Source organism: Esox lucius, chromosome 8 (assembly GCF_011004845.1).
Source record: "Esox lucius isolate fEsoLuc1 chromosome 8, fEsoLuc1.pri, whole genome shotgun sequence".
Taxonomy (NCBI): Eukaryota; Metazoa; Chordata; class Actinopteri; order Esociformes; family Esocidae; genus Esox; species Esox lucius.
In genome coordinates this window covers 24,371,873-24,394,297 of record NC_047576.1, presented here as the reverse complement: position 1 = coordinate 24,394,297, position 22,425 = coordinate 24,371,873, and the positions used below count along the sequence as shown (strand labels likewise).

The 22,425-nt window shown below is 41.2% G+C and overlaps 1 protein-coding gene across 1 annotated transcript; it reads right to left on the bottom strand.

Moving 5' to 3' along the window:
* Positions 1-21,099: 21,099 nt before the first annotated feature.
* On the bottom strand, positions 21,100-22,182 carry LOC117594809 (circumsporozoite protein-like). The gene has a single exon (XM_034293853.1). The coding sequence runs from the start codon at positions 22,180-22,182 to the stop codon at positions 21,100-21,102; it is 1,083 nt and encodes a 360-aa protein (XP_034149744.1).
* Between the last annotated feature and the right edge of the window lie 243 nt (positions 22,183-22,425).

Here is a 22,425-nt window from a genome sequence, read left to right as displayed (position 1 = left end):
CCCCCCCAAAGGAGTGGGCTCCCAACCGCAAGACCGGGAACGACCCAGGGGGGAGGGCTGGACGATGACACCCGGACAGGCGGAGGCTCAGCACCCCAGAGCAGCCGGGACAGGCCGGGGAGGAGGAGCTGCCGGAACAGGCAGGGGAGGCGGAGCTGCTGGAACAGGCAGGGGAGGCGGGGCAGCCGGGACTGGAGGGGGATGCGGATATGCAGGGACTGGAGAGAACAGCGGCGGCCAGTCCTCTGCGGGCGCTGGCTGCGGCTCCTGGGCAGCAGGGGGCGCTAGCTGCGGCTCAAGGGCAGCAGGGCATTATTCTCGTGAGCACCTGTATGAACCCCTCACAAGCAATGCATTTGACTGGGTTAACGTATTTCGTGTTTTGAGAATACATTTAAAATACATTTGATTTGATTTACATTTCAGGCTATATATACCTTTCTCCGGGAGATCCCACAGTTGGTTTTACAAAAACTACATTATGAAGACATAATGTCATAAGAGTCATTCAAAGCAAATCTGGAATACATTTCCTCAAAAACACCAATCGGGGTAGGATATAAGAACCTTTCCCCGGCATTGAATTTCCCCTGGAGTAAAACGCATCAATTTATAAATGGAGATATTATGGCAGAAACGTCAATCTGTCTAGAACAGGCCTTTCTCAAGAACTGTATCTGGGAAAGAAGGGCGCTTGTCAGGGAGGCTACCAAGAGACCTTTGGCAACTCTAATCGAAGCTGAGCTGGGCAACCTACTTCCATACCTCAACAATAGATTGGGTTTTTCACAAAAGTGTCCTTACAAGAGAGAGGCAAAAAGAAAGCCATTATTGAAAGAATATACATAAAATCTTGAGTTTGCCAGAAGTCCTTTGGAAGACTGATACCAAGTGGAAATTTCAAAGGTCTGCTAAGACCAAAATAGAGCTTTTTGGCCTCAACTCTAAGCACTATGTTTGATGCAAGCCTAACACAACACCTCATCCTGAGAACACCACCACTACTGTGAAGCATGGTGGTGGCAGCATCATGCTGTGGGGATGCTTTACCACTTCAGGGCCTGGAAAGCTTGTGAAGACAGACAGCAGAGTTGAAAATTGCTGTTTGCCAAAGGTCACCATCCAACTTGTTGGAGCTTGAGCAATTTTCCATAGAAGAATGGTTAAAAATATCTGTGTCCAAATGTGCAAAGCTGGTATAGACTCCAAATAGCCTCATGACTGTAATTGCTGCTAAAATTGCCTCCTACATATGTTAACTAAAGGGCAGGAATAATTATGCAATCAATATATATATTTTTTGTATCCTTAAATAATTTAGGACAGTTTGTAGGGTATTCTATTTTCTTAGAAGTCAACACATTTCGCAAGCATAACACTAATGTTTGCTCCATGGATATTGTAGGTTGAACCAGCCCCTGACCTGACTCTTTTTAAATCTGTAAGTAAGGATTATTGTGTGTTGTCTCAAGCATGTAGCCTTATCTGTGTTGCTCTCCAGTCTTTTACACCTGTATAAAGCTGAGGTGCTGTTGAAATCACATCCTAAATAGGTTGGACAATGTTCTAATAGGAATTGGGCTCTTGCAATAATTACTTCAGTCAGCAACTCAGATTTTTCAATCCTAACAACTCTGATGTTGTAAAAAAAGGTGTGTTAGATGTATTACACTCTCTCTTTGGTTTTCTCCCAAATGCTTTAGGGCTTGGCCTTTCTAGCTAAAGGTTTTTCCTTACTCTCCATGTCTGATCATTAGTAAGAGATCTTTTTTGGAATACTGCCCTCTACACATCAAAAGAGCACACACACCTATACCTATATACAACCCTGTTTCCCAAAAAGTTGGGACGCTGCGAAAAATGCAAATATCCAATGTATTTAAATGTTTCATTTACAACAGTACAAAGACAACATATCAAATGTTGAAACTGAGAAATGTTATTGTTTCTGGAAAAATACATGCCCATTTTAAATTTGATGCCAGTAACACATTTAAAAAAAGTTGGGACAGGGGCATGTTTATTACCGTGTTGCATCTCCTCTTCTTTTAACAACACTCAGTAAGCGTTTGTTTAATGATATTTTGCACTATACATGATGAGATCACCAAACTCTTTGCAATTTTACATTGAGAAACTTTGCCCGTGTAGTCTTTCACAGACTAATGATCCCCTTCTGACAGACCCATCCTCTCTGGAATGATCTTTTAATACCCAATCATATTACTGACCTGTTGCCAATTAACCTAATATGTTGTGTTATATTGCACCAGGTTTAGTTTTATAGCATTACACACTATATTTACAAAATGCTTGTAATCAATAATCCAAATCCTAATTGAAAAGTCAGTTTGACAGATGCTGCTCTCAGTTTGAGCAAGAGAACAAAAACTTATTTCACTTAGTTGAAAAATGTATGCTTAAAGCGAAGTGAATGTTTTTTCATAGTTTACTTTTTGTGCCAATAATTTAACATAACATCATCTAATGAAATGCAGCTTCCATTGAAAACTACATCTCAAGTGTATTGCTCACCAAATGACCAAATTAAAACTGAAGAAATACCATATATTACATTGCCAAAGATACAGTATATAGGCCAGTGTAGTTACTGTAGCAGTAATACTATGCAATGCAGCACTATCTGGCCATGGTCCTGGTTATTAACCTAATACATTATGGATCAAACTTGGCCATAAAAAAGGTAGGTGAAAGTGGTAGAGGAATGTCCAATGCTTTAAAGGTAATTCTGATTCGATCCTACATTCACATTGGAATTTGTTTTGCCGTGGTGGCTTAGATAATATAATTATGTACACAACCATAAATTTTCAGGAAAATCTGAACTACAACCTCTCTCAACAGTGGAGTTTCAGGTTAATAAACTTTTAAAGCAGCACTACTTTTGGAGTAATTTCTCCATTTGTATGTCATGTTGTGTTTTAAAGCTCTATTATTTAAATGTAAGTAATGTAAATAACAGTTTGGCAAAAACTACAATAATTGTTGTAATGTGTAGTCATGCTTTGTTGAGAACATTAACTAGGAAAGGGTTGGTGGTTTGTCAGTACAGTCGCTGATTACTTTCTATTTTTACTGAATGGGGATTATGTAAATGTTTAATTATGCAGGATTATCACTTCAATTTGATGCACATACGATCTGGGCTGATCATTGCACTTGCAGCAATGGATTGTGTTTTTTTTTTTAACTGTTAAAATTAAATAAAAATATTATGGAAATGTTGGTCCAGACTTGCTAATCTATAACATGAATATGTATTGTTGATAATTTGGTTATTTCCATAAATCTAGAGTAATACCCTGCAGTTACGTTTCCTCCACTGGCTGGATCACATTATTCAACAAAATAACTATGGTGAAGTTAGGGATTTGTTAATTTTCGTTTTTGAGATATTTAGGACTATCTAGCTTTTTTTATACATTCAGTATCTCACAAAAGTGAGTACACCCCTCACATTTTTGTAAATATTTGATTATATCTTTTCAAGTGACAACACTGAAGAAATGACACTTTGCCACAATGTAAAGTAGTGAGTGTACGGCTTGTATAACAGTGTAAATTTGCTGTCCCCACAAAATAACTCAACACATAAATAGGTTCCCCAATTGGAGGCAACGATCTACACCTGCCTCCAATTGGGGAGACCAAACTGAGTAGAGGTGGCTAGAGGCACCACCTTCTGTCCTGTCCTGACTATGTCCCCAGCCAATCGCAGAGATGGCTAGGGGCATAGCCAGGACGTGACAGATGGTGTGGAAGTTCAACATGGCACCTCATGGCAAAGAACTCTCTGAGGATCTGAAAAAAAGAATTGTTGCTCTACATAAAGATGGCCAAGGCCAGGGATTCCCAAAGTGTGGTACGCGCACCCCCAGGGGTACGCGAGCTGCCACCAGGGGGTGCGCGAGAGGAAAAATTTAATGGCGGTCTGTTTTTTTAAGTGGGATTTTTCCATACAAAAAAAAAAACATGAACAGTAAACATTTCCATAATCGCTTTTATTTTAAATTAAAAACTATAATTTATTTGTTTTATTTTTAGAAACGTAGAAGACAGCTGCTGTCTTCTTCTAAGCACTGCTTTTCTTTTATGCACTGCAGCTGCTACTATAAGCGTGCCGACTCGTTTCATTCATTCATTCATTCCTTATACATATAATAAATATGCTTAACTGGCTGAAATCAGGGAAACAGTCAAGTGAGACGTCTAATGATAAAGTTGTTAGTCACGAAAGAGACCAAGAGAGAGTGAGGATTTGGAGGCAACAGGGACGGAGAAAATAGAGAAAGAAAATGAGCGGGAGTCAGAAGTTGCGCCGGAGGAAACCGAAGAGGAGGGAAGGAGATGGCAAAAAAGAGGTGATGAGTGAACACCAGACGGGGAAAAAAAGAAGGAAATATGATGACAATTATCTGGGTCTGGGCTTCACTTGGATCGGCGATACAGATTGCCCGAAGCCTCAGTGCGTGTTGTGCAGTGAAGTTCTATGGCAGCAGTTAAAACTAAACATCGGCAAAGACTGGATGCTGTTGAGAAGGAATTGAGGCTTAAACTGTCTTCCATTGCGCCAAACTTCGGAGAGCTTTGTGCCAAGATGCAAGCCCACCCGTCGCATTAATATGGGTAAGTATTTGATATTATTGGTACACATATAGGCCTACTGGGAATACTCACACATTCTCCTCCCCGTCTCCCACCCCCCCTCCCTCTCCCTCTCTCTCTCTCTCTCTCGCTGCAGGCTGAGCGACTTTTGCGCTGCACTTGAAAAGTTCCAGATCCTCTTTTAATTTATTTTATGTTTGAGCCTATGCTCTTTGTTACTTAATTATGTTGTGGATCGTGTGCAGGCTAATTTTATTGTCGCACTTGAAAAGTTTCAGATTGATCCTCATTTTTATTTATTTTATCTATTTCGGAGCCTATTCTCTTTAATGTTGTGGATGCGCAAATAACTTCATTGCAATTTAATTCAATGTATTGTACTGTCTGTCGTTCTAATTTCCATAACCGTTGTATTATGATGATGATGATGCTAGCTCCACGGTCATTAAATAGGCCTAGCCTGCTATCCTGCAATGTTTATTTTACGCGGCTGAAAATAACCGTGCTTTCTGAGCCTATGTCTGTCACTCAGAGGTGCAAAAAGTACAAAGTGAAAGTACTCAACTGGGTTCGGCTGTGTTCACCACTTTTGGGAAGTATCTAATTAAGATCTAAATAACCAGGTAAAGGGAGTTCAAAACTAACTAGTGATCAATTAAATAAAAAGGAAGAGTGTAAATTATCAATTAAGGACACTGATGAGTTATGAACTCTGTTTACATGGTCATTTAACCCTTCTTTAGGAACTTCCCAAAATTGGTGAACACAGCCGAGTACTTCTACTTTGTACTTTTTACACCCCTGCTGTCACTTGTCCTCTTAAAAGTGTAAGCTTGTGCGTAGCTTTGTTGCATTATATTGAAACTTAGTTGATGTGGTTATTGTCATGCATGTTCTGGTTATTTGCGCATGATTAAACATGAGTCTTTATATGGCGATAAAACAAAGCTTTGTTGCGTTTTTTTTTTTTAAGTGGGGATTGGGGGTGTGCCAACCCGGTTGGGACATAGAAGGAGGTGCGCAGGAAAAAAGGTTTGGGAACTGCTGGCCTAGGCTATTAGAAGCTTGACAAGATCCTGAAAGTGAGCTGCTGCAAGGTGGCCAAGACCATACAGCGGTTTAACAGGACAGGTTCCACTCAGAACAGGCCTTGCCATGGTCCACCAAAGAAGTTCAGTGCACGTGCTCAGCGTCATATACAGATGTTGTCTTTGGGAAATAGACATATGAGTGCTGCCAGCATTGCTGCTGAGGTTGAAGGGGTGGGGGGTCAGCCTGTCAGTGCTCAGACAATACGCCGCACACTGCATCAAATTGGACTGTCGTCCCAGAAGTAGGTCTCTTCTGAAGATGATGCACAAGAAAGCCCACAAACAGTTTGCTGAAGACAAGCAGACATTACTGGATTACTGGAACCATGTCCTGTGATCTGATGAGACCAAGATAAACTTATTTGGTTCAGATGGTGTCAAGCGTGTGTGGCGGCAACCAGGTGAGGAGTACAAAGACAAGTGTGTCTTGCTGGTAGTGGGAGAGTCATGGTCTGGGGCTGCATGAGTGCTGCCGGCACTGGGGCGCTACAGTTCTTTGAGGGAACTATGAATGCCCACATGTACTGTGACATACGGAAGCAGAGCATGATCCCCTCCCTTCAGAGACTGGGCTGCAGGGCAGTATTCCAACATTATAATGACCCCAAACACACCTCCAAGACGACAATTGCCTTGCTAAAGAAGCTGAGGGTAATGGTGATGGACTGGTCAAGCATGTCTCCAGACCTCTACTCTATTGAGCATCTGTGGGGCTTCCTCAAACGGAAGGTGGAGGAGCGCAAGGTCTCTAACATCCACCAGCTCCGTGATGTCGTCATGGAGGAGTGGAACAGGACTCCAGTGGCAACTTGTGAAGCTCTGGTGAACTCCATGCCCAAGAGGGTTAAGGCAGTGCTGGAAAATAATGGTGGCCACACAAAATATTGACACCTCAGGCATTTGCACTTTGGGGTGTACTCAGTTTTGTTGCCAGCGGTTTAGACATTAATGGCTGTGTGTTGTGTTATTTTGAGGGGACATTTCTTCAGGGTCATTTCTTCAGTGTTGTCACATGAAAATATATAATCAAATATTTACAAATATGTGAGGGGTGTACTCACTTTTGTGAGATACTGTACATATGCTCAAAGTTTGCATACCCTTGTAGAATTTGTAATATACAGCTCCGGAAAAAATAAAGAAACAATTGCACCTTTTTCTTTTCTTTCTAAAAAAGTTGAAAAGGAAGGTTTTGAGTGAGGAACAGAAGGGTTCAAATTAAGAGACCACTGCAAATTGAACACTTCTGTTCATCACTCAACTTTTTTGGAAAGGAAAGAAAAAGGTGCAGTGGTCTCTTCATTTTTTTCCTGTATATATCATTTGTAAGGAAAACATGAGTGAGCAGGCAAAACAAGTCTTTTGTTTCTTATGGGATTCACATTCAACTGTAGGTCATGACAGAATGGCAGAATCATAAAACAAAACATTGCAAAAAGAAACTGACCCCTGTTCCAAAGTCTGCATACCCTTACTTCTTAATACTGTTTATTGCCCCCTTTAGCATCAATGACAATGTGCAGTCTTTTGTAATAGTTGTCTATGAGGCCCCGTATTCTTGCATGTGGTATAGCTGCCTATTGGTCTTGGCAAAAGTCTTTGGTCGTCTTGCATGAACAGCACATTTGTGATCTCCCCAGAGTGGCTTGATGATATTAAGGTCAGGAGACTGTGATGGCCACTCCAGAACCTTCACCTTTTTCTGCTGTAATCATTGGAGGGTCAACTTGGCCTTGTGCAGTCATATTTTCTAAATCAATGCCAGATCTTCACGATTACTGCCAGTGTATGCAAACTTATGAGCACAACGGTATCTATCAAGTCACCAGGTCAAATGGCTGCTGGTCTACTGTCATAATGTTCCAAATGGCTGCCTGGTCTACTGTCATAATGTTCAAAATGGCTGCTGGTCCACTGTCGTAATGTTCCAAATGGCTGCTGGTCTACTGTCATAATGTTCCAAATGACTGCTGGTCTACTGTCTTAATGTTCCAAATGGCTGCTCTCTTTTCTTTTTACTAACAGTTTTTTTTCTAAACAATGTCACTGAAACCTAATTTCTTCAGTTGTTTATTTAATGTAGCAGCTTCAGCAGCATGGTTTTTGTTTGTCCTTCTGTTTAAATCGATAGTACCATTTACCTGCTCCCTTAATGCTGGTCAGTGTGTAATAGCAGAGTGGGAAATGACCATTCCTGACAACCTAATATTGAACATATCCCAGACACGTCTCTCAAAGTTTCTTTGCTTGGTCCACTGTTGATTATTGGTGCAAATGACAACAAGTGACAACAGGTGAACTGGAGAGGCAACAGCAAAACAACCCCAAAAAATAGAATGGTTTTGCAGGTGGTGGCCACAGAAAATTGCTCTTTCCTTATCCTTCCTGACTGATTCTTCTCTAGTTTTGCATCTTGCCAGTGTCCTTGTCAATACTGGTAGCATGAAGCGGTACCTGCAGCCCATTCATGTTGGTACCTGCAGCCCATTCACAGCTCCTGTGCGAGGAGGAACAGGAGAAACACTGCCAGAGCCCTACAAAATGACATCCAGGGGGCTACTGGTGTGCAGGTTTCTGACTAAACTGTCAGAAACAGACTCCATGAGGGTGGCATGAGGGCCTGACATCCAGCAAGTGGGACCTGTGCTCTCAGCCCAGCACAGTGCAGCTTGATTGTTATTTACCAGAGAACGGCAGAATTAGCAGGATGATCACTGACCAGTTTTGCAGTGGGTCAGTTATGGTCTGGGGAGGCATATCTTTGGAGGGTCGCACAGACCTGCTGCTGTTACAGTGGGGAGAACAAGTATTTGATACACTGCCGATTTTGCAGGTTTTCCTACTTACAAAGCATGTAGAGGTCTGTAATTTCCAGAAAATCCAGAAATCCAGAAAATCACATTGTATGATTTTTAAATAATTAATTTGCATTTTATTGCATGACATAAGTATTTGATCACCTACCAACCAGTAAGAATTCCGGCTCTCACAGACCTGTTAGTTTTTCTTTAAGAAGCCCTCCTGTTCTCCACTCATTACCTGTATTAACTGCACCTGTTTGAACTCGTTACCTGTATAAAAGACACCTGTCCACACACTCAATCAAACAAACTCCAACCTTTTCACAATGGCCAAGACCAGAGAGCTGTGTAAGGACATCAGGGATAAAATTGTAGACCTGCAAAGGCTGGGATGGGCTACAGGAAAATAGGCAAGCAGCTTGGTGAGAAGGCAACAACTGTTGGCGCAATTATTAGAAAATGGAAGAAATTCAAGATCTCACCTCGTGGGGCATCAATGATCATGAAGAAGGTGAGGGATCAGCTCAGAACTACACGGCAGGACCTGGTCAATGACCTGAAGAGAGCTGGGACCACAGTCTCAAAGAAAACCATTAGTAACACACTACGCCGTCATGGATTAAATTCCTGCAGCACACACAAGGTCCCCCCTGCTCAAGCCAGCGCATGTCCATGTAAGAGCATTGAAGATGGGTCGTGGCTGGGTCTTCCAACATGACAACGCCCCGAAACACACAGCCAGGGCCACTAAGGAGTGGCTCCGTAAGAAGCATCTCAAGGTCCTGGAGTGGCCTAGCCAGTCTCCAGACCTGAACCCAATAGAAAATCTTTGGAGCGAGCTGAAAGTCCGTATTGCCCAGTGACAGCCCCGAAACCTGAAGGATCTGGAGAAGGTATGTATGGAGGAGTGGGCCAAAATCCCTGCTGGAGTGTGTGCAAACCTGGTCAAGAACTACATGAAACTTATGATCTCTGTAATTACAAACAAAGGTTTATGTACCAAATATTAAGTTCTGCTTTTCTGATGTATCAAATACTTATGTCATGCAATAAAATGCTAATTAATTACTTAAAAATCATACAATGTGATTTTCTGGATTTTTCAACTGTCAATCACAGTTGAAGAGTACCTATGATAAAAATGACAGACTTCTACATAATTTGTAAGTGGGAAAACCTGCAAAATCGGCAGCGTATCAAATACTTGCTCTCCCCACTGTAGGTACCAGGATGAAATCCTCATCCCTGGGTTCCTCCTACTGCAGGACAATGCCCGGCCTTATGTGGCCAGATTGTGTAGGCAGTTCCTGGATGATGAAGGCATTGATACTGTTGACTGGCTCTCATGTTCCCCAGACCTGAATCCAATTGAGAACCTCTGGGACATTATGTATGAGTGCATCTGACGGTGCCAATTAGCACCACAGAATGTCCAGGAGCTCACAGATGCCCTGATCCAGGTCTGGGAGGAGATCCTCCAGGACACCATCCACCGTCTCATCAGGAACATGCCCAGATGTTGTTGGGAGTGCATACAGGCATGTGGGGTCCATACACATTACTGAGTTACATTATGAGTTACCGTGATGAAATTTCACAGCCTGTGATTTCAACAGCCTGTGATTTCAATTGTTTACTTTTCTGTGTGAGTTTGAATCCAGCCCTCTATCGGTTGGTGAGTTTCCATTGACAGTTGTTACGTCATTTTGTTCTCATCAAATTACACAATGTACAGTAATGATTTTGATCATTAATGTGTTGGGTTCATCGAGACCCGATGTACAATCTAAGTGTTCCCTAAATGTTTTTGGGCAGTGTGTTTTTTGCACTTATTTTGTATGCTTTTAGACCATGCAATAAATCACAGTACAAGAACTTTTTTTTCATGTTACGCAATAAGACATCCTTCAGACTGTGAGGTGTACACTTGACCATCCTGCCAATCTTCAGCTTTGGTGATTTAAGCTTTAGGCTTGCCACTAAAATGTTCTTCCATAAGTTTGATGTAATTGTTCATACTACTGTACCAACTGCTTTGCTAACTTTGGTCCCTTTAGCATTTATCATTGTGACTTTTACAGGCTGGTTAGTTGGCCTTCCCTTCACAATCGACAACGGACTCATTGGTACCAACTTATTTGTAACTAGGTTTTAGTTAAATGCCCCTGAACCTTAGGTAAATTCTTAAATTCTTAACTACTCCAATAGTAACCTGTGCTTTGGTAGATATAAAAACTCTGGTCACACTGAAATCATATTCTTCCTTAGGTTGAAACTAATTTCAGTTTGCTGCTGTAAGGTGGCACTTGCGACTTCCTTGAAAAAGAAAAAATATGAGCTGTTCCACTGTATTTATTGTGATGTACTTTTTTTGTCTCTTTGTATTTATACCTATTTTTCTACATAATTTATGTTGTTCTGTGTAGTGTCTTTTAAGGACTTTTGGCCAGGTCTGCCTCAAAAATAAGAATTTGTTCTCAAGTTATCCACCTGATTAAATAATAGTTGAATAAATAAATACAACTACCTCTGACAGCACCATTTAAAATTAATATTTTTGTAGAAAAGAGCCTCTACATTTATTTCAACAGCAAACACATTCACACATTTTCAAATACATAAAAATCCTTTGAACACCAAACTGAGTAGGCTAGCTAAAGTAGATAGTTTAGCTACACTAAAGGAGAACATTTTATTTTTGTTACTTGCTCAAAGCAATTAAACATATCCAGATTACTAGAATATGGGGCTCCCGAATGGGTTGGCGGTATAACACAGACCTGGGCAATAAAATTGACCCGTGACCCTTAGGGACACTTCAAATGCAAGCAGGAGAGAAATTAGACCCCAATCGATAGATTGATTGCAGGACATTTCAAAACAGTGCCTCCCAAAGTTCAAACTTTATTAATAAATATACTTTTACATGGGTTAGGTCTCATAGCCGTTCATAATCTGTGGATTAAGCTACATGTGGTATGTAAACAGATTTCCTTCCTTGATGAAATTCAACAAATCAAACTACAGAGCCACTGATGAGTGGTGCTGTGGATTTCATCAACAGAAATGACACATGACTTCATGTCACTTGTCAACTACCATCAAAAAAACAAAGGTACAAAGTAAGATATGCATGCACTACATAAACCTTTTTTGTGGGAAAGCTTTTATGCAGAATAACGCTAAAGGAATGTTCATTCAAATCTGTATTATGTTTCCATTATTTTGGGTGACAGTTTACAACTCCATATCAATTGCATGTGTTACAACAGCAGTAACCGGAATTTAAAGAAAACACCCTGTTAAGGAAGCCTAATCCTATCAGGTTAACCTATATTGATTAGTAGGACCTTTTCTTTGCTTTAATGTGACTGCAGAGTTTCAATAATTGCTAGTAAAGTAAACAAAAATGAAACCTTTCATATCACCAAGCAAACCACACAACAAAATTCTAACCTGTAGTTTGCTGCTTGACATGGCTAAAGAAAAAAATTATAAAAAGTGAATAGTCAACAATATAAACATGAATAATGCGAATAATAATAACAGAACAGCATCAGCGCAAATAATCGTGGAGTAATAAATTAAACATTCAAAGCTTGTCTTTTTGTATGTATGTGTGACAAGTTGAGCTGTGTCAGTGCAGGTGATCAAACAGGGTATGCGTTCAGCTGCCTGATGGCTTACAGACAGAAACTCTCTGAGCCTCTCAGTGTGAGGTCAGCGCCAGAGGTGGGTCCTTGAAAATGCTGCAGGCTTTCATCTGGCAACGTTGCAGATTGATGTCCTACATGAGTGGGAGTGCGGCCCCAGATTTGCGCTGGGATGTCCTTACCACCAGCTGGTGTGCCCTTTGGTCGTCTGGGGAACCGTCCTGATACCAGGTCGGGATGCAGCTGGTCAGAATGATTTACATAGTGCAGTGATGGTATTTAGAGGACACCGGCTGGCATGCCCATTTCCTTGTAGTTGTCTTAGCGAGTTCCCTGTTGGACCATGATCACAACTCTGAGGGCGTAGAGGAACTTCAGACTGCTGACTCCCTACTGCAGCCCTGTTGGTGTGGATTGGGGCAGATTCACTCTGCTGCAACCTAAAATCAACAGTTTCCTTTTGTTGTTGCTGAGGGTGGGGTTGTTGCATTCCTCCACTTTCTAGGTTGACACCCCGCGGTTGGTTATCTGGCCTGCACCTGTATTGTCGTTAACAAACGTTCATGTAGTTGGGGTTGTGCAGTGATGCAAAGGGAGTAAATCAGATGGCTGATGACACAACCCTGAGGGGTAATCTTTGTTTCATGTAGGCCATGACAAGCATCACAAAGCCTTTCATGATAACAGCGTTAAGTTCAAAGAGGCAATAGTCATTAGGACATCCTACCTTGTTTCTGTCAGGCACTGAGTACTTTACACTACGGTTGTATTCAGCATTTTCTTTTCTGGTACAGTTAAACCATGTCTATACACTAATTTAGCAAATCTTGCAAATTGCTTTCTGAGTAGACACAGAACCTGTTGTTCTTTTTAGCCTCTACATTTTATGTGCAGCAGGGAAAGAATTCTCTGTAATCACTTGTTTGCCTTGCTCTAACACACAGCACACTATGCTAGGCTGCATACCCTCCAAGGAAATGTAAAATCAACCTTTTAGCATATTCGACAAAAGTTTTTGGTGAAAGTGGGGGCAAATTATTTTAATAGTCACTCAATCAGCAAAACATGTGGGAATATCAGAGGAGCATCCAGGGCAGCAGGATATCACAGCGACAAGTGGGAGCAGGGAAGACTGTTGCAGTGCTTTTTATTCAAACTTTTCTTTTGTCCAGCCTGATCGAATATGACTAGAATGCTGTTCCAAATTGTTTTTATTTACACAGCACATTCTAACTGAGCCCAATATCTCTATTAAAGTAACCCATTCCTTAATTTCTGTTAAAATACAGTTTATGTTTCTCTATATTGTCACTGAGGTAGAGACAAAGCCATTCACTATTTGATTCAGTGAAATCAGAGTGCATTTTGTATTAATTGATTAAAAAAGTGGGTCTAAGACACAACGGCAAGAATATAATTTGACATTAAGCATTTCACAATTCTTTTTCTACTCAGGGTGAACACGATTGAGAAAAAAGTTTTATATTCTTTGTGCATCTCTATATTCTATTTACTTTCCACATTTCTTTTGGGAATTTTGTTTATTTTTGCAGATGAAAAGTCGACAAGCCTATGAGCGGACCAGCATTTTCTTAAAACATAGAAGTGACTAAAAAACATCAACGATAGGCTTACATTCTCTTTTGTATCCTTGGACTCAAGATAGATACTGTGTGTTCAGGCTAATTTCTTTGCATACAGTCTAGTTTGTTAGAGGGCATTTGTCATGTTAATAGTGTAATATACCTTTTTTTTGTTGAATGTGTTTTTTTTAACAAGGCAGTTACCGTACAGTGCATCTATGAAAACACATAGAATTTGAACGTTGTTCAAGTAAATGCTTGCATGGGATGGAAAAACAACGTTCAAATGGGTCTTTGGCAGCAGAAAGATACAATGACAGAGTAACAACAGACAGTGATGCGCAGCATAGATCAACGATGTGCCAGACATACGGTCACATGGTGTTCCATGGACTAGGTGAACAGTCTGCCCTGGGGGAAGAAGGATCCTCAGCAGATGCTGTACCATACACACCAAGTTGCAAACAATGAACACACGCAGATGATACCAAATGTTGAAATAGCAGGAACCATTCCCACTTCGACCGTGGAATGTGGGAACGCATACAAGCAAAACGTTCACTTCATTTTTAAATGTTTTCCCAGTTGCATTATCTGTTACCAAGCAAACATACAATTGCAGGACCTAATCTATTGATAATCAATTGTAATGCTTTGTATCAATACTACACTGTTCGCAACTTGATCAATCTGCGCTTTAATACTGCTTTCAAGCCATGTTTGTGGAATTGTACGTGTTGGTAACTAGTGTACTGGACATAAAGTAAAACAATGAGTATTACTTTAATTCACACTTTTTCAGTGACCTGTTTCATTACTCACCTCTCAATGTACTCTTGCTCTGAATGCATTTGCTACTGTTCCTATGGAAACATTGTTGCGTTTGGCAGGCAGTGTCTCAAACCAGTGACCTTCGGCGTCCCAGTCGAGCACACTACCCACTGCTCCAGGTAGACATACCCAATTTAGGGGTGCTAGTAGTGGCCCTACCAAGATCACTGCACTACTCCCACCAAACACGAGAGCGCGTCCTCATGCTTCACTATACCAAGATATGAACTATCTGAACAGGTTAAAACGGGGACAAAATGTGAGGACCAGGACCAGCTATGTCAGAAAGAATTACATTTTAAGAAACATGAACAAAGCCAAAAACCTCTATTCCCGAATGTTCGTAGCTACTCAAAGCCTTTTTAAGTTCAGCCAATTGTTTCTGGAGCTGAGTGAGATCAAATCAGTTGTCGTTTTCCTCTACACCGTAGCTTCCTTTGGGGAAATCTATTTGCCCAATTGCCAAGATGTTGGCAGATGTGGCATGGTGAGTTAGAGGGGGACAATTTGATGTGTTTAGGAGCAACATGAGCCATAGGTTGGACATGTTTGAGTTTCTTGTCAGATCTTTGTAGTTCATCCTAAATAGTGGTATCTAAACAATTGCCTGGAAATCAGACCAGGGGGCAAAATCAAATAACAAATACATTTTAAATGTCCCTTTATATTCAATGCTGTTTAAACAAAGAAACAGGTAGCAAACGTGTCATCAACAATTATTAGATGAATATCCTCCTCACACTTTTGGTTGATCAGTTAACAGGGATTTAGATGACCAGAACAGCCATTTATTTTCTGACCAGTATTCTGGTATGGGTGGTCTGTGGGGCTTCCATGTCTATCCTTCAGGGGAAGGGGATGTGGGATCAGAAGAATGAACATCCAAGGCCAGATAGCCAGACATTGTTTCCATACTAAAATTGCACCCTAGTCCATTAACAATGCACTCATTTTGACCAAAACCTTTGATTGGGACTCATACAAATGCTAATGAATGATTTCACTGTTGTCAAAAAATATTAGCAAGCGTCCATAATTCATCATTATACTATCAACTTGTGAATTTGCGTGTGACAGACAGCAATGATGAAACCTCTTCTAACTTAATGACAGACAAAGAGGTATACTGGCTACGGTATATAGTTTGGTCTCATTTTGCTTCTTTCACTACCTGTTTTGATTAAGAAGAAATGACAAATGGAATGCTGAATAAGTGTTCATGAGTGGAATATAAGGCAGCAGACAGGAGGGCTAGTCAAAGCTGTGTCTTATCATAAGATCTGCCATCAGATAGAGGCAGACTGAAAGATAAGCATAATTCATTTGGCAACGATTGGCAGGCGAATACCACAGGACTGGTTTATGAGCTGATTTAGAGGCCCATCGTCATATGGAGAATGAGCTCAGATAAGAACTCCAGCTGTAGTACTTGTGGCCATGTAGTGTATCTCTTTAGCTGACACTCAGACCACTCTCCTCCCAAAATTGTGCTTGTAAATGCAACACTGCAGTAGTTTTTATTAGTGTGTGAACCTAGTCAGGGCAAAAAGAAAACACATAATCTGGATTGTATTGCTTCATGTTTTCCAGTCCCAAGTGTATATAAGAGCACAAGTTATGTGGCATGTGGGAAAAAGGGATTAATAGTATAACCCTGTTTCCAAAAATGTTGTGACACTGCGTAAAATGCATATAAAAACAGAATGCAATGATTTGCAAATCATTGCAAATCATTTTAATAGAAAATAATACAAACACAGCATATCAAATGTTGAAACTGAGAAATTAGATTTTGAAAAAAAAAATGCCCATTTTGAATTTGATGCCAGCAACACGTTTCAGAAAGTTGAGACGGGGGCATGTTTACCACTGTGATCAACTCTTCTTTAAAAAAAATGAATCAGTAAGCTTTTGGGAACTGAGAAGACCAGTTGCTGTAGTTTACATTTGCCCCAAATACATTTGCCCCAAATCACAGGCCTATTGAGGGCAGTCACTGAGGTACTGAAGTGACAACTTCGAAGTAAATGTTCTCAGGCAGTATTTATCAACCAAAACCTATTGTTATGTTTTATTTGATCTATTAATCCATTGTATTGATAGGACATAAATCCTAAACAATATCCTAAAAATAATCCTAAACTATTTTAATCAAAGACAAAATTAAAAATGAAGCAGTATGGTAAAAATCATGAGACCAAAGGCATAAATATATTAGTGAGGACTAGGCAACACTTAAGAGTTAATTGCATTAACCTCCAAGCTGTTCGTAATTTCTTAAATCAATGAAGGAGATAAAACCTTACCATGTTCTCCAACTTTGTACAGATTGCTTTAATGGCTATAAAGGTGTGAATCAGGTTGCTATGCCAAAACTGGTGTAGTGCATTGTTTGGGGCTGTAACAAGAAATCTGGAGGCAAAGGAAGATGTGGTAATTGTTTTGGGTTGTATTAGTTGATTGAAGAAGGGATATTAATGAGATAGCACACTGTGTTGTAACCAAGGAACCAGGCATGAATGGCATTGGTCAGTGAGGTGACCAAGAACCTAATGGCCACACTTACAGACCTCAGAGATTTTCTGCAGCCAAGACAATGCTAAAGTGGTTTTGGGACAGGTCTGTGAATGACCTTGAGTGGTCCAGCCAAAGCCCAAACTTGGAGTAAGATGTATTAAAAAGAACTGAGTTGTTTTTAGGATTAAGTTTAGGATTAATACACTTTGAACGCAAAATAAGGCAAACTGTTAGTTGCATTGCATACGTAAATGTTATTTGGAGGCAAAATGTTTGAGAACCGCTGTCATAAACAATCACTTTCAGTTCATTTTATAAGATTTACTGAGTTGGTTTTGCTGTTAGGGCACTGCTAGGCCTACGTAATTCTCAAATAGGAAAAATAGCCAGTCTCTATTTCTAATCAGTCTGACATCTAGTATTTAATGGACGGAGTGTGATCAACAAATGTAAAATAACATTTACTAGCAGTCTATTTGAGTTCTTTTTTTACTGCACACCATGACAGACTGCATATCAAATTGGAGAAGTTAATAGCAGTGATTGTGAATTCTCAGTCTAACACAAAAGATGAATGGTACATTTTCAATGTTCTTCTCTGTCCTGACAGGTCAATAGGACAATTAAGACAACTCAGTTGATGATACGTAGGGAGACAGACAAATCGGTTAAATCGAAAAAAAAAACCAAAAAACATTCAACAACAATGGAGAATATCTGAGCCCAGAAAAGTTAATAAATAGATGTGGATTAAATAAATGTGGCAGTTTAATTTCAGTTCATTCCTGTCCACAATTTTCCTGTAGCCTATTAGTGGGACGATTGAAATGACTGAAAAGCAAATACATTCTCTAGATATCTGGACATTTTGAAAAATGAAATCATTTTCTAATAGGAATTTTTACGGAATGATATTTATTGACACCACAGTTTTGTCTGTAGTAAATTGGAAATAGGGTTTCATTTGCAATGCATCTACAGTATAATCTTCACTCATGGCTGACTACGTATCTGATTATACCTCTTATTTTGTCCAGGCCGTAATAGCCTCCCTTAGTTTCCACCTACCTAGAGCTGTTTTGTTGTTTGAGCTGACACAATAAAAAAATCAAGATAAATGATAAAAGATGTAGTTTCAAGAAATACTGTAGTGTTGCAATGGCACTGTTCTGGTTGGAAGCCAGTACGTATGAGGGATGCTGGTTGTATGGAGAGTGTCTTGGTGTTAGTTTAGCTTAGTTGCAGAACATTACACTGTGGTTGTGGACTCTATTTAGCTTCATTGCATTGCATTATCGTCTAGGCATTGCGATGGTTGTGTAAATTAGTGACATGTTTATCTGTGCATAATGGGAATAAATGGGGAATGGCCTCTCAACTGGAGGCTTGCAAACACACTGCTCTCTCTGCTTTTTACAGAGACACTGTAACAAACTGAATCCAGCAGCCATGATAAATGTGTGTCCTGGATAAAGAGAAAAACACCTGTGTTTGATATAGTGTGGTTTATCACATTTAAAATGATATACGGTACGTAATGGGATATGGTCGACATTCTTATCAGTTGTTGCTATGGAAATGCTTGGGAACACATAATAGTTTTGCTGTGTTCAAGGTCAATTTAATTTTTTTTTATGTTTGTGCATGGACAGGATTGAACACTGCCCCGGCATCACTGAACAGCTGAAATACATTTTCTCTCCGTGTTTAAAACAATGTGTCTTTCTGTTATGTCACTCACAATGTATTTTCCTTACGTATTCTTTCTCAGAAAAACATCAGAGTAAGTGCTGTGGGTTGGGCCAGTGGTTTGTAAGGCTGAAGCCCAAGAGTTTGAACCATTCATCTTACAAACGAATAGGAGTTTGTCTGACAGTGACACACACTTCAAAAGCATTAAGTTAGACTGACAGTAACACACACTTCAAAAACCGTAGTATTCAATGTGTAAAGGGCTCAGAGGATTGGTTGGAAATGAGATTTTTTAAGTTGAAGGTCTAGCAATTTTTAAAGAGATCATACCTTTGAATCCGTAAAAGATTGCTTATTCTTGATTATGTTAATCTCTTTTAACTTCCTGACTTGAGCTGTGATCCGAATATAGGCGTTTTCATCTTATCAAAGTTACTGCCCTCCAAAGTAACTCAAGCTTCAGGAGAAACTATGGGAATGAATGCAGGTGAATTAAATGGAAGATAAAAATATATTTATCAACGTAAAGGAACCACAAGAGCACACACGTTGTATGTTGTGTAAAACAGGGATCTCGGGCTGATGATGCTAACACAACTAGGTTGCATTTCATCTAATCCTAATCAATCCCAAAACTGACCATTATTGATGTTGGCGGATTACATCGAAGCCTGGTATGGCAAAAGGCACTGCCCTCGATTGTATTGCTCTTGGTACTGTAGTTTGGTGAAATCAGCCTAAAGCATGAGAGCAGGCTGCCTGTCCTCACAGCCCTGCCCAAGAGGCCATGAAGGTCATCACAGACCACAAGCAGCCCAGTCGTGTGCTGTTCACAGTTACCGTCTTCCAGGCAGAGACTTTTCAGGATCATTTCAACCATTACTACACTGTGAGCACTGGTACCAAAAAAGGCTCACTTTCCATTCAACTATATCCTGTTCATCGGGTTTTAGCATTTTCCATGGTCCTGCTTGGACTGGTGTCTTGGACTCTTTGGATTGATAATTTTATTGTATTTTTACATTTCGAAAATGTACTCGTGGACATTTTATTTAGCAATGTCATAGTACTTCATTTAGCGTAGTGCATTGTTTATTAGGGGCTGAAACAAGAATTTTGCTACCCCTGTGAGATCTGCTGTAATGTGTTTGCGAGCAATACAACTTTGAAACTCAAAACAATTCATGACAGTCAGTATTCATGAGTGAGGAGCCCGCAAGGACGCTATTGTGGGACACTTTCTTTCTCTTTCTTTCTCTCTCTCTTTCTCCACAAAGAGGTTTGATCCCACTTTTCCTTTGATCATGCATCCCACAGGATAACATTTTATCATTGTTGTGTTATTCTTTGTTGTTGATGATTTTTTCTTCCACTTCTTTCTGTTTCTCCAACAAAGATGTCTGAAAATAAAACATTAACACAAAACAATAGCCTCTATTTCAGCTTAAAACTGCTACAACAAAGGAAACATAATTCCATTGGTGCTTGTATTTCACACTGCTTTTCTCCCAAACCAAACGCGCGGCTAAAGTGTGACCATTCATAGCAGGATTAGGGGGATGTCACCTTTTTCTTATCGAGTTATGTCTTTATTTTGGGCCTCACTGGCTTTTATTGTGCCAGTGAGGTTCAGCAAAACACAAATTACATTCTCCTGACTTGGCTGGGAATACAAGGCAACTAAACCATTTGTATGCTACATTCAATTTTCCCCAACCACAGTGCAGTACACAGTACAAAGAGAAACAGGAAAGTTAATTGAATAGAGATGGGAAGAGGTGCTCGGGCATTGTGATGACTGGAATAGCCCTGTCACTTCCACACCATAGAAATAATGGCCCACATTGTGAGGTAGCACCAGATACAATCAGGTTTCCTAAGGTGACATCATTGGAACATCTACAGGGAAATCTTCCTCCCAAATGCCTTTGACATTTCTTACAGACCATGTGCATCCAAAATCGTTCCCTATTTGGTGGACTTTAGTTACCCTATGTGCTTTGGCTGACAGTGATGGGAAAAGGCTACCATTTGGAATGCAGACACAGGCAGTACTCAGCGCTTAATAAAACATCTGCAGGCTTTTCCAAATATAAATAGGGTGATTCGAGATCATAGACTCCGCAGCCAGAGTTCCGTTCTACCACAGCAGCATTTTGTCCTATTACTGGGTGTCTCGACACCTCTAAGCTCCTGATTAACCTGCACTTGAAGCCGACGGAGGCACAGAGCCAAACACGCTCATCTGGCCGTGTCCCAAATGACAAGCTGTGCCCTTTATAGCGCGTTAGCTCTAACCATTGCCCTACAGGTCCTGATCAAAGGGAGTGCACAGTACACAGATTGTCATTTCTCTGTCGGTCATGCCGGGTCCTGCGTCACCGGAGAAGCACACAGACAAGAAGATCCACTGAGAGACATGGGAGGCCTGGTTCCCTCCATCAGAGGACATGGCATGGGAGGCCTGGTTCCCTCCATCAGAGGACATGGCATGGGAGGCCTGGTTCCCTCCATCAGAGGACATGGCATGGGAGGCCTGGTTTCCTCCATCAGAGGACATGGCATTGGAGGCCTGGTTCCCTCCATCAGAGGACATAGCATGGGAGGCCTGGTTCCCTCCATCAGAGGACATGGCATGGGAGGCCTGGTTCCCTCCTTCAGAAGACATGGCATGGGAGGCCTGGTTCCCTCCATCAGAGGACATGGCATGGGAGGCCTGGTTCCCTCCATCAGAGGACATGGCATGGGAGGCCTGGTTTCCTCCATCAGAGGACATGGCATTGGAGGCCTGGTTTCCTCCATCAGAGGACATGGCATGTGAGGCCTGGTTCCCTCCATCAGAGGACATAGCATGGGAGGCCTGGTTCCCTCCATCAGAGGACATGGCATGGGAGGCCTGGTTCCCTCCTTCAGAGGACATGGCATGGGAGGCCTGGTTCCCTCCATCAGAGGACATGGCATGGGACGCCTGGTTCCCTCCATCAGATGACATGGCATGGGAGGTCTGATTCCCTCCATCAGAGGACAAGGCATGGGAGGCCTGGTTCCCTCCATCAGAGGACATGGCATGGGACGCCTGGTTCCCTCCATCAGAGGACATGGCATGGGACGCCTGGTTCCCTCCATCAGAGGACATGGCATGGGACGCCTGGTTCCCTCCATCAGAAGACATGGCATGGGAGGCCTGGTTCCCTCCATCAGAAGACATGGCATGGGAGGCCTGGTTCCCTCCATCAGAGGACATGGCATGGGCAGCCTGGTTCCCTCCATCAGAAGACATGGCATGGGAGGCCTGGTTCCCTCCATCAGAAGACATGGCATGGGAGGCCTGGTTCCCTCCATCAGAGGACATGGCATGGGCAGCCTGGTTCCCTCCACCAGAGGACATAGCATTGGATTGTTCTTGTGATAGTACAGTCTGTTGCTCATCATTCGGCAGTTATAAATACATTACGGCTTTACAGTATGTTTCGAATTTACTCAGTAGGCTTGATTATGCCAATAAGCCTGTTGAAGATCTGCTGTAATATCAACAACATGTTGGCAATTTGAGAATGCATTTCACAAAACTATAATGTTAACCATTGTTATATTATAATTTCTGATTGGCTGAACGTGGTGGTATGAGACA